The sequence below is a fragment of the Leucoraja erinacea genome, chromosome 34 (genome assembly GCF_028641065.1).
Source record: "Leucoraja erinacea ecotype New England chromosome 34, Leri_hhj_1, whole genome shotgun sequence".
Lineage (NCBI taxonomy): Eukaryota > Metazoa > Chordata > Chondrichthyes > Rajiformes > Rajidae > Leucoraja > Leucoraja erinaceus.
In genome coordinates, this window is record NC_073410.1 from 9,905,193 (window position 1) to 9,918,907 (window position 13,715).

A 13,715-nucleotide genomic window follows, 5' to 3' on the forward strand; every position below is an offset into this window, starting at 1 on the left:
AGGCTGTGAGCTTGACTGACATGACATAAACATCAGAAAATTGCTGAACATACTTTGGAGATTAGGCAGCATCTTTGGAGAGTTAATACAACAGATTATGTTGTTCTTCAGCTGACGGTTCTGGCATTTGTGGCTCATTCATTTGAATAATATTGCTTACTTTTTATTGGAAAGGTAAGAGCAGAATTTATTTTTATTTTACTTATTTTTTCATCTTTATCTTATCTTGCTTTTACATTTTTTTTTAAATGTTTTCAGTATTCAATTAGCATGGACAATGCTAGAAATAAAACATGCTTTAAGAAGCAAAGGATGGTGGGAGAGCCCAAACAAGGCCTCTCCTTTGGTGAAAGGCAGGAGAGATTTGAGTAAACAGTATTGTTACATATTCACCAAGGACAAAGGGCCACGCACCAACTTCTCCATACCGACCAAGATGCCGTATCTACGCTGGTCACACCTGCTCACATTAGGACCATATCCTTCTGAAGGCAAAGGGGATTGAGAATGTATAAATAGGCATAGGTTGTAATGTTCTTAAACCAAAAATATTTATTTTGCTGTCAACTACCAGGAGAAAAATACAAGGGCAATAAAAAAAAGTCTATTTATTAAAAAATGTTCCCAGTTGGCAGAATAAGTTCGGGTTGAGGAGGGCAAGAGTCATGGGCTTTAATTTCAGGGAATTGAGCTAATGTGAGTTAGCTCCCAATTAACAATGAAATAATTTGGTTCAGTTTACTTTAGTTTACTTTAGAGATGCAGCATGGAAACAGGACTTCGGCCCACCGAGTCCGCACTGACCAGCGATCCCCACACATTAACACTATCCTACGCACACTAGGGACAATTTACCTTGTTAATAAAATTAAGACATTTAATTTGGTTAATAAATATCATCTGACAGTCTGAAGCAGCTGCCTGTTCTCACATAGTGATTGAAGCAGAATGCTTGACATGGGATTTATATCTGCACAAATTGATTCAATGCTCAAAGAAAAAACTTTTGGCTTGATGTATTTTTCAGCTCCTTTTCACACCATGACATGACCTCACATTTCAAGGAATGAGAAGATATCGAATGGGAGCTCAAAGAGATTAGATCCATAATCTTGACACAAGAATTTTGTGCAGCTTTAAGAGTTTCTTTAAAGCGACAGTCACAAAGTATATCATTCTATCTTGTTAATTCTACAAACTTGGGAGAGAAAATAAACATTTCTTAAGGGCCTGTCCCACTTGGGCGTCATTTGCGTGTCACACAGATGGCGCACGAAGATTTTGAACATCCCAAAATCCTAAACTGCGCACCAATGCGTACATCCCAAATTGCACACCATGCGCACATCGCGCGCCGTGCATCGTGACGCATTAATGTTGACGCGTAAATTACGCGCAAATTACATCCAAGTGGGACAGGCCCTTTTCTTGCAGCAGCAGCAGAACAGGCTTGTTCTCAATATAATACTGTACTCAATATAATAAACAAAACAAAAAAAAAAGTTCAGTAAATTAACAAATTATAATAACAGTGCAAAAGTAAAACATACCCAAAGTCTCTATTGCAAACCTGGCAGTCAGTAGTTTGGATTTTAGTTGGAGTTCGTATTGTTCGATAACCTGATGGTTGTTCGGAAGAAGCTGTTCTTGAACCTGGAGGATACAGTTTTCAGACTCCGACACCAGTTCTTCCCAATGGCAAGAGTGAAATGAGAGCATGGCCAGGGTGGTGTGGGTCCTTGATTAGGCTGATTGCCTTATTGCCTTAAATCTCTTATTGATCCTGTCAATGGTGGGGAGGTCAGTATCTGTGATGAACTGGGAATTATATGAGGATCACAGGAATGCTGCTGGGAATAATAGCCTGGGAATAACATCTGGATTACAGAGACATACTAGGGAATAGAGTCAGTATTACATACATGAGTTATGCGACAGGGAGTAATACCAGAATGACAGGGAAATATTGTGGACAATATGAGAATCACAGGGACCTGCTTTAGATTGTAAGTAATTGCAAGGAATAACACCCACGCTGATTGGGGATTACAAAATATATTTGTACTGACTCCATGAGACTTAGTGAGCATGTTGAGTGAATATTGGCTGTGTTATCCTGACTGATTGTGTGGGAGGATATTCAAATACCATTGAATAGGCCACTGAAATTCAGGGCTATGAATATCAATAGCATCTAGTTTGTGTAAACAGTCAAATGGAGTGAAATAATTAGTTGTCAGAGACATTCTCTCATTCATCAATTTCAATGGTCCTTGCATCTTAGTGAGAGGAATTAAACCCCAAAAGGAAATATCATCAATAAACGGTGCTGAAACTGACATCTCGGAGCTACTGTTCAAACGCAAATGCTAGCTTGCAGCGAATCCCATTAGCTTCAGGAACTCTGAAGAACGTCGAAAAGAAAACAAGTGCTCAGCAGGCAGATTACGGAGCAAACTTTAGACTGCAGACAAGGGTTTCAGCTGAGGTGAAGAGATGAAGTTTTGTATTCAATGTCACGTGCAGTGACTAACAGTCGACCTCATTGTTGTTGAATTAACAATATGGGCCAGACAGTAGAATATTATAGGCTTGGCAGGCAGTGAAATATTAAACAAAGCACTGGAAGGATTGTCCCGTCTAATGTTAGTATTCAAGCTTTCAGCTGGTTTGAATTATTGATAGACATCTGACAGTCAAAAATGTGGTTGAGCATAGCAAAGATCCACAACACTGTAACAAGTACATTTTTTTAGCTTGTTTGACAGTGCAAGTTCAGAATTGTGTTTGGTTCCCTTTAATTGCTGTGGTCTTTTGGAATTGTACACTGTCCTAACACCGCAGCTGACACAGAGCTTGAAGAGCACATTAGCATATCTCTATTGCCTTTCATAGTCACCGAACAGCCACAGATTGATAAGCCGCAGAACTGCACAGTGGAACATGACACATAGCAAGCCGTACAAACAGCGAGATTAATGAACGATCACATGATTATTTATCCATCTAAGAGGATAGATATAGCCTCTATCGTGGGTGGCACCTCTGCTATTTCAGCAATCTGGAAATAGTGCAATGAAATATCAGGCAAGATTACATGCTCAGACTGCAGTGGGATTCAAACACATAACTTCTTGGCTCAAAAGCCAGAGTGTGACCCAGTGAGGCACAGTCTGTGCATGATGGAATAAAACAGAATAGTTTAGTTTAGTTTATTGTCGTGAATTCCAAGGTATAGTGAAAATCTTTATCTCAGGACATTTCAGGGGTTAGAAATTTTGAACACAATGGATAGAAGGTTCAAGTGCACTTGCGATTAATCAACATCTTGGGTGACTTTGCATCATCAGAAGACTCTGGCTGGTCGACCACAAAGGATTGCTGCTCATTCTTCAGTCCTGAGCTGTCTGGCAACAGGAGAGGTCTCTGGATCAGTGCGGTGCATGCAACATTGCATATGGAGAACTGTGCTGGATTTGTAGCAGGATTACGTAAGTGACATCCTGGCCTGCCTGTGGTGGGATCACCATGAAACGTACTTGAATATTTCCCCAGACCCTGGTTAGGAATATTGTCCAACACTATTTGGGAATGACTGTATTCAGTTGGATTCCAATCATCTGTACGGTGCTTGCATTCTATTGCTCACATTCTGAGGTCCCCCTTGGCTGAAGAAGCACCCTGACCTGAATCAGGCAATTGGACCCAACTTGCACACACCGGCCAACATGTCCCACCTGCCTGCGTTTGGCTCATATCCCTCTAAACCTGTCCCATGCATGGATATGCAGTAATGGAGAGACATGGATCACATGCAGAGAGAGGAGTCTAATTTAACTTGGCATCATGTTTATCCAAGACATTGTGGGTGCCCAGGGTCCAGTTCCTGTGCTGTAGTGTTTATGGTCTATGATTTTTTAATCCTGACCTCTGGTCTTGGTCTGTGCAGAAGTTGCATGTTCTCCCCGTGACCGCGTGCGTTTATTCCAGATGTTCCAGTTTCCACTCACAAAGATGTGTAGTGGATGAATTATCCATAATAAATTGCCCCTAGTGTGTCAATAAATGGTAGAATGTAGGGTGAGTTGAGGGGAAAAGAGGGGAGAATTAATATGCTCAAATGAACCCTCGATGCCTTTTCACGTGCAGTATAACTGTTTATTAGATTGCTACCTGCCATATTTCTATTACTTTATTGGGGAATAGTGGTTCAGTGTAATGGTATCAGTTTCTTTTGCAGACCTCAAGAAGTTGGGAAGTCAGCATGGTGTTCTGCATATATAGGGCATCTTAGGGAGTGCACTCATATATGTACAGAAGATTGCTGGCACTGTTAATGTTTCCAGTGAGTTTTGGACTGTGTAGCAGTATTTCAGTGTTCGCTTGGAGTGCATCAGTTTTTACAGAAGGTCTCCAGGAGGGTGTCAGTATTTGAAGGAGATTCCTGGCTGGGATTAGCAATCACAGTAGTGTGTCGGTATTTAGCATGTCCCTGTAAATAAATTGGCATAGAAACATAGAAAATAGGTGCAGGAGTAGGCCATTCGGTCCTTCGACTCTGCACCGCCATTCAATATGATCATGGCTGATCATCCAACTCAGTATCCTGTACCTGCTTTCTCTCCATACCCCCGATCCCTTTAGCCACAAGGGCCACATCTAACTCCCTCTTAAATATAGCCAATGAACTGGCCTCAACTACATTCTGTGGCAGAGAATTCCACAGATTCACCACTCTCTGTGTAAAAAAATGTTTTTCTCAGATCAGTCCTAAAAGATTTCCCCTTTATCCTTAAACTGTGACCCCTTGTTCTGGACTTCCCCAACATCGGGAACAATCTTCCTGCATCTAGCCTGTTCAACCCCTTAGGAATTTTGTAAGTTTCTATAAGATCCTCCCTCAAATCTTCTAAATTCAAGCGAGTACAAGCCGAGTCTATCCAGTCTTTTATGCCAAAGGGTGTGTCTTGAAGATGTATTTATGGGGATTCTCCGGCACTGCAAACGCTGTAAGTCAGCAACTCTACCGCTGCGCCTCCGTGCCTTGCCTCCTCGCTGCATTGCCGCAGCCGTGAGCTGAGACCACCGCACAGCAACAGTGTATTTGGCTGCAGTGCGCTACATCCCCAGACTAGTGGAGGCATCAGAATCATGGCGACATTTTCTATTGGAGTTCTCACTGTGCCTTGGCTTTCATTATCGGAGGTTCAGTAGGAATTCAGCACCTATAAGTATTAGAAGTGTTGAAAATAAGAGACGGCCCTCGTTGTAATGGAACCCCCCCACCCCCTGTGGGACAGTGCTGCTTATTAACAATGTCTGTTCAAGGGGACTCCCTTCAAATAAACCTTCAGTGGGTTAGCATATGATGAGCGTTTGACAGCACTGGGCCTCTATTCACTGGAGTTTAGAAGGTTGAGGGGGGACCTCACTGAAACCTACAGAATAATGGGAAGCATAGATAGAGTGGATGTGGGAGGGATGTTTCCACTGATGGGAGAGTCTAGGGCCAGAGGTCATAGCTTCAGAATTCAAGGGCGCTCTTTTAGAAAGGTGGTGAGGAGGAATTTCTTTAATCAGAGGGTAGTTAATCTGTGGAACTCATTGGCACAGAGGGCTGTGGAGGCCAAGTCGGTGGATGTTTTTAAGGCAGAGACAGACAAATTCTTGATTAGAACGGGTGTCAAGGGTTATGGGGTGAAGGCAGGAAAATGGGATTAGGGGGCAGAGATCAGCCATGATTGAATGGCGGAGTAGACTCGATGGGCCGAATGGCCTGATTCTACTCCAATAACATGCAAACTTGTAAAGGAGCCTTACCAGAATACAAGGCATCAATCATCAGAAAACTCCTTTCATAAAAGTGACCACTTATATCTTGAGCAGTAGAAACCCCATTGATTTGTGCCAACTCCATGGATTTTGGCATTGGTTGTTCAGATTCGTTGTGTGTCAGCTATTCTGTGGCCGTCATGGATTTAATTAGCTAACCCTTTCAACCTCAGTACTCATAGGAGCAAACTTCATGGACTGCATTTTAGGTTTTGGGGCATCAGTGCATTTTAGGCAGCAAAGTGGGCACTGAGGATGTGTAGCTGGTAGAGTTGCTGCCTCACAGATCCATTGCCCCAGTTTCTGGAAGACTTCTGACTTCTGATGTTGACCCCATGGATTTTCTCCAGGTACTCCAGTATATGTGTAGGATGGCAGGTAAATTGGCCACTGACGTTGCAGGTTGCTGGTGGAATCCAGGAGGAGATGATGTGAAAATGGGGAGAATACCATATGGGATTAGATTCAACTTTAATTGTCATTGTCAGTGTACAGTACAGAGACAATGAAATGGTTGCGCGGCCTTAATGGCAGCGGGACTTACAATCGCCCGCCGGGGGCTTTAACATCGGGAGAGGATGGAGCGCAGGGGAGACACAAGACTTTTCCTTCCATCACAGTGAGGAGGAGATTCACCATGATGGATGTCTGTGTGAATTGAGTCTAAGGTTCGTGTAAATGATGTTTAATGGTGAGTGCAGACTTGTAAGCCAGAAGTGGGAGACCGCCTTTCGGATCTCCCGCGGTGGCAGCTTCTCCCGCCCGAGTTGCGGGGCTGAAAACGACCCGGAGTGGGGCCTGACATCGCCCGGCGCAGCTTTAATGGCCGTGGGACTTGCCATAGCCCGCCGGGGGCTCCAACATTAAGACCCGGAGCAGGGCCTTACAATCGCCCGCCGGGGGCTTTAACATCGGGCGAGGATGGAGAGCAGGGGAGAGACAAGACTTTGCTTTCCATCACAGTGAGGAGGAGATTCTCCGTGATGGATGTCTGTGTGAATTGAGTTTGTTGTGTGTCTTGTAAAATTGTTTCTTCTTGTTGTATGGCTGCAGAAACCAAAGTTCCTAACGGATAAATAAAATTCATGAAGGGCCTGTTTTTGCACATATATTTCTATGACTTGATAAGTGGGTTTTTCAGGGGAGTGAGGATCACCGCACAAGGATAATTATTCTCAACCTGCAACAGAAAGCAGACGGTGTTGGCAGATCTGCTGGCTCATGAAACCACATCCCCCTCACTGATGGAAACGTACAGTAAGCCCCCACGCCTGGAGTGGAGCAGGGCAGGGGTCAATTTGATGCTGCAGTGTAGTGTATCAAACTAAGATATGGCATTGATCAACCAGTTAGATTGATCCCACTGCCAGAATGTTGACAAAGAAAAGAGTTCTTGATATTCACAGACATAAACACACACCCGATTAGCACGGGTGTCAGGGCTAATGGGGAGAAGGCAGGAGAATGGCGCTAGGTGGGAGAGATAGATCAGCTGTAATTGAATGGCGGAGTAGGCTTGACGGGCCAAATGGCCTAATTCTGCTCCTATCACTTATGACCTTCCTACACTTGCTTGGCTGTTAATCTACCGACAATATGACCCATTCCCCACTGCTGACATTGTTCTTCTGGATAAGAGTGTGTTTCCCTGTACAATAGGGTATTTGAAAATAGGTGCATAGGTGCCTCCTCTACCACGACCCTTAATATTGTCTTGGGCACAAGATGTCCCAGTCAAACTGTACTGTCAACAGTGTCACTACAAGAGTCCTACGATGAACAGTTAGCGATTCCCAATCTTCAAGTTCAGCCAAATAGAATTGTCTTTATCAACAATTAAACCATATGGAGGTGTGGAAATAGCCCCAATAGAGGCACAAATCTGCCTGTTCTTGTTTAGAAACATAGAAAATAGATGCAGGAGTAGGCCATTCAGTCCTTTAAGCCAACACCGCCATTCAATATGATCATGGCTGATCATCCAAAATCAGTCCCTGCTTTCTCCCCATATCTCTTGATTCTGTTAGCTCTAAGAGCTATAGGAAAATATCCAATGAATTGGCCTCCACTGCTTTCTGTGGCAGAGAATTCCACAGATTCACAACTCTATGGGTGAAAATGTTTTTCCTCATCTCAGTCTAAAATGGCCTACTCCTTATTCCCATAGATGTGGGTGTACCTTTCTTTAGATAGAGCTTCATGCACAAACACACTGTGGTTTGAGTTAAACAGTGGCTGCTTCTTTGATATGGGAACTCCAATTTTTCTTGGCAAAAAGGTCTGATGTCATGAGATGTACTAATGTGCATCCTAACTAGAAATCCCCTGTGAACTTCCTGAGTGGAGGAAACAGATTGTCCATTGCATGGGGTTCAAACCATGCAGCGAGTTGCAATCTAATTTCTAAGCCACTGCAAATTAGGAAGTCGCTGAACAATTTAATGAATCCCCACTGAGCAAGAAAAGCCCTTGCACACCCCAAATAACCGTCACAAGTAATTCTGCTTTTTATTTGTATAGAACAAAATTTACAAAGCCATTCATACATGATCTACTGACTTCAAAAATTGAGAATATTCAAAATACACTTTACCCCACTTCATTCTTGAATTATTTACAAGTATTTACATGAAAATGCTAGATTTTTTTTTGTAAATTTTTTATATTAAAAATGTTGCCATGCGGCGTTTTGAAGTTATATGGAGGTCCCGTGGGAAGGCTCCATCGCGTCTGGGAGCCCCCCAGGACCTGACACAGACTGGAATGACATGGGCATCGGTGCCTTGACTGGGCTTTGGCGAAAGAGTCCTCCGTTTGGTGATCGATGCTTGCACTGTATGGACGGCAGTGTGGCTGAACTGCTGAGAGGCAGAGACAGGTTGGTGCTGGCCAGGGAGGAGAGCTTCCTGCTTGTACCATGAGACTGTTCTGGTAAAAAAGTGCTGACTGAAATGTGGGTGTTCTGGTAATCCCGCACGGGCTCCATGCCCTGGCCTGCCTGCCTGCTGCCGATATCCAGAGCAGAGATGTCGATGGAGGCGGCCGAGATCTGCTTGTGGGCCATGTCGTCGTCCATCAGGCTGTCCATGCGGTGGTGCACCTGCTCCAGGTTCACCTCCTTATCCTGAACAAGAAACATCTCGTTAGACTGAGCCAGGGGAGCCAGAGGAGGACCAGGGGAGATGGGAGGGGAGTATGTGTGTGGTTAGACAGGGAGAGAACAGGGTGTAGAGTGAGACATGGTGTGTGTGTGTGTGTGTATGTGTGACAGAGAGAGGGGAGAGAGAGAGACGGGGAGAGAGATAGTGGGAGAGGGTGGGAGGAAGAGAGAGGGAGAGATAGGGGAGAGAGATAGGGAAGGGATAGGGGAGAGGGATAGGGGGAGAAGGATGGAGAGAGGGAGGGGGGGGGAGGGGGAGGGGAGAGAGAGGGAGGGAGAGAGAGGGAGGAGGGGGAGAGGGGAGAGGGGAGAGGGGAGAGGGGACAGGGAATGGGAGAGGTGAACAAAGGGTAGGAGCGTTAAAGGAAATGGAGGATAGAAGAAAGAAGCAAGGGAAATGGAATAATGGAGGGAGGAGTGATGGAGTGGGAGAGAGCAAGAGGATGGAGAGCAAGGGATGGAAGGGGCAATGGAGCAGGGGACAGGGACAGTGTGTGGAGAAACTATGGGAACACGGGAGGGTAGGGGACTGAGAGATTGGGGTAGAGAGGGAGGGTGAGCAAAATGAAAGGGGAAGGGGGAACAAGTATAAGAGGTCCAGGCAAGGGAGTTTGGGGAATTCTTTGCCCTTCACACAGTTGCTGGTGTTTTAACCTTCTGCCACTGAGGATGTTTCTCGGCTGTAAATGCAGAAAGTAAGCTGCCAGGTGGGAGGGCTGTTTTGTCCTGAAGGACATGCACAAGAAATCCCAATGGAATATAAAGTGCCTGGACCTGGGGGTTGCTGGCTTGCTTCATGACCAAAAGATGAAGTAGTTTCTTTGAAGCATGGGTTGACTTGCTCCTGAGACTGAAGTTTTTGAATTGAATACATCCGAGATTTGCAAATCCATGTGGTTCTGCTACATTGTGACCTCGATTCCCATTGTAACCCAACACCGCTGCTCTCTGGCAAACACCATCAAAGCAGGAAGTAAGACCTTCTTCGAATATATAAATAGAGAGTAACTAAAATAAACAACTGGTCCCTAGGAGGATAACTGGGGAATTAGTAACGAAAAGCAGAGAAATGGCAGACTTTGAAGGTAATTATATTGGATTAGTCTTAAAACATTAAGATTATTCTAATAATAACAGTTAATCACGGCTATACGAGGAGGAGGAACACTGAACTATTTATTTTACAAGAAGGAAACTATTGGACAAAGTAAAGGGCCTGTACTACGTGGGCGTCAATCTGTTCTTATCAGGGAATGTTGCCGACTGGCCCACTGCAGACTGCAGGAGTACGTGCTAAGGGACTCGCTGAGGCTTGGTGCAGCCAACGCCAAGGCTCGGTGGGGGAGGGCCACAGTCTAGGGTCCTTCCGCTGCTGGACATGGGGGGCACGGTATGGTGGAGACGCCCCTCAAATTAAATTAAGGGAAGGTATCCCACGCCAGGGGGCCACATGAGTGGCACGGGTGGGGAACATTATTTGTGGAAGTGAAAATGTCAAATGGGATTTTCGCACTGTAAACACTGTATATATTTATTACTTGGACAGGGGCCACAGAGTGGCACGGGAGGGGGACTGTTTGGTGAAATTTGAAAAAGGTAAAAAAATTGTACTGAAAAAATTTGCATAGTCTCCGAAAATGTCGGATGAATTTTGTTTGTTTGAATGGTTCAGGAATTGTATATATTTATCAATGAATAAAGTCTATTTTGAAAAATAGTCACCACGTCACCTATGTCCTATGTCACCACGCACCATGCACGCGTAATGCGTACCATGCGCGTATCGTGTAAGCGCCACGACGCGCGCGGTGTAACACGTAAATGATGTCGCGTAATTGACGTGCAAATCGGCTTGATCTTAGGTTCTTAAAGTACAGTAAGGGACTGCAATGATATTGGGTATGTTAATTGTAATCTCTGGATTCTGCAGTCTCGGAGGATTAGAATACAACAAATATTGTTATTTTGGAAAGGAGAGTGACAGGTGGAGAGAATTTATAGATAAGTTAGTGAAGCATCTGTCCATGGGAAATCACAGAAAACCACTAATGAGCAGATAATAGCACGTCATTTAGAAATTCAGTGAATCAAACAAGAGTCAAAATGTAGCAAAAAAAGAAAAGCAGGTGAAGGTTTGTACCAAAGATAGACACACAATGCAGGAATAACTCAGCAGGTTTGGCAGCTTCACTGGAGAGAAAATGAGAGGTGACGTTTTGGGTCACAACTCTTCTTCTGACTTCAGGCTTCAGTCTGAAGAAGGGTCCCCACTCGAAATGTCACCTATCCTTTTGCTCCAGAGATGCTGCCTGACCTGCTGAGTTACTCCAGCATTTTGTGTCATCCTCAAGCAGAGTCAACATTGGAAAGGGAAATAATGTTTGACAAAATTGCTGGAGAAACTCAGCGGGTGTGGCAGCATCTATGGAGCGAAGGAAATAGGCAATGTTTCGGGCCGAAACGTTGCCTATTTCCTTCGCTCCATAGATGCTGCCGCACCCGCTGAGTTTCTCCAGCAATTTTGTCTACCTTCGATATTCCAGCATCTGCAGTTCCTTCTTGAACATAATGTTTGACAAGTTTGCTAGAGTTCTTTGCAGGTATTACAAACAGGTGGATAAAAGGGAAGCAATGGATGAAATGTATTTGGACCTCCTGAAGCTAATCACATAATGAGTTAGTGCACCAAGTTAGAGTGCATGGTTGAGGGTAAAATATATAACATGGATAGAAGAGTGGCCAACTAACAGAAAGCAGTAAGGTAGGATAGATGGGACATTCGCAGATCGTCTGTCAATGACCAGTGTGATTCCACAGGGAATGTTACTGGAGTCAACTAATTGTAACCTATATTGATGACTGGGATGAAGGGACGAGGGTACTGCAGCTAGCTTTTCGGATGAAACAAGATAAATGGGTTAACAAGTTGGGAAGAGAAGCCCGCAAAGATACAGATAAGTTAGCGAACTCCAAGAAGTCGGTAGATGGAGGATAATGTAGGAATATGTGAGGCTATCCACTTTGGAAGGAATAATGAAAAAGATGTTTTCCTCCCACATTTGCCAAAGATATGCAGATTTGTAAGTTGATTGGCTTTTGTAAATCGCTCCTGGTGTGTCCGATGTGAAATGGGATAAGACAGAACTAATGTACGGGAGATTGTTGGTCGGCATGGACTCGGTGGGCCGAAGGGCCTGTTTCCACAATTTAACGCTAAAACTAAAAACTAGAACAAACCTGCCAGTTAGATTTACCTCCTTGGGACTTTGCTGATGGCATCGATTGCTGGTCCACCAGATTTCCAAAGCTGCCACAAGGCAGGCGAGAAGAAGTCCTGCTGCCAAGATGCAGAAGACACCAGCAAAGCTCTGCAGTTTGAGTGCCTGTCCATCTGGATGGCCACCGGAGAGAGACTTCAGATTACACCGACCCATCTTTGGCCACCATTTCTGCTTGAAGACGTCCAGATCCCCAGTGTCCTGCAACTCCAGAATCCTGCACACAGATGGGGTAGAGTATCAGTCACACTACCATTGCTCACAAACTCCAACACAACACTCAAACATCATCACACTCGATTCTTCCTCTCCGTTACCAAGCTCCGAAGAGTAGCTTGAAGCCATTCATAATTACCTGCTGTTATTCATGGATGCCATTCAGAATTACCTGCGGGACCTAACTCTATTGCTCATTAGAATATGTTTGTTGCTGATTTCCGATAGTATTCCTAAAATGCCGCTCCTTTGTTAATGGGTCTCTCACACTGAGAACAACTTGTCCAAAACTGATTTTTCAAAACATAATTTCATTTCAACGATTTTTGTTGCAAAAATCGTTCACTATGTGAAATTTTGCCAGTCCAACGTACAGTACCCCTGCAAGCTAGGTAACTATGGTTCACTGACAGCACATGATCTAGGGATGATCTAGGTTGATATCCCATTCCAAGGACAAGGCTAAAGGTAGTGGGCAACACTGTAATTTTGGTCTCCTAATCTGAGGAAAGACATTCTTGCCTTAGAGGGAGTACAGAGAGGGTTCACCAGACTGATTCCTGGGATGTCAGGACTTTCATATGAAAAAAGGCTGGATAGACTCGGTTTGTACTCGCTAGAATTTAGAAGATTGAGGGGGGATCTTATAGAAACTTACAAAATTCTTAAGGGGTTGGACAGGATAGATGCAGGAATGATTGTTCCCGATGTTGGGGAAGTCCAGAACAAGGGGTCACAGTTTAAGGATAAGAGGAAAATCTTTTAGGACCGAGATGAGGAAAACATTTTTCACACAGAGAGTGGTAAATCTCTGGAATTCTCTGCCACAGAAGGTAGTTGAGGCCAGTTCATTGGCTATATTTAAGAGGGAGTTAGATGTGGCCCTTGTGGCTAAAGGGGTCAGGTGGTATGGAGAGAAGGCAGGTACAGGATACTGAGTTGGATGATCAGCCATGATCATATTGAATGGCGGTGCAGGCTCGAAGGGCCGAATGGCCTACTCCTGCACCTATTTTCTATGTTTCTATGTAATGCATTTGTGCTGATCTGCATCCATCTGCATTTCTAGACTATACCATTGCCCTGGGCTCTTTCCACCATATTTGCCTTCATTTATACCTTAAAAGCTTCAGTAAAATTGTTCCCACTAAATTCTGGGGAACGCAGGATGCTGTCCTGTAGTCCTTACTCATTGGAGCCCAGATTTCATTCATAAATCTATATTGCAC

The 13,715-nt window shown here is 44.3% G+C and overlaps 1 protein-coding gene across 1 annotated transcript in view; it reads right to left on the minus strand.

The window, feature by feature from the left end:
• Positions 1–8,315: 8,315 nt before the first annotated feature.
• LOC129712988 (glutamate receptor ionotropic, delta-1-like) overlaps positions 8,316–13,715 on the minus strand; it is a 539,407-nt gene continuing 534,007 nt past the window's right edge. The window contains exons 16-17 of the mRNA XM_055661821.1: positions 12,247–12,487; positions 8,316–8,956 (exon numbers count right to left, since the gene is read on the minus strand). Coding sequence (XP_055517796.1) covers positions 8,528–8,956; positions 12,247–12,487 — 670 coding nt within the window. The 3' untranslated portion in view covers positions 8,316–8,527. The remainder of the gene's footprint in view (positions 8,957–12,246; positions 12,488–13,715) is intronic.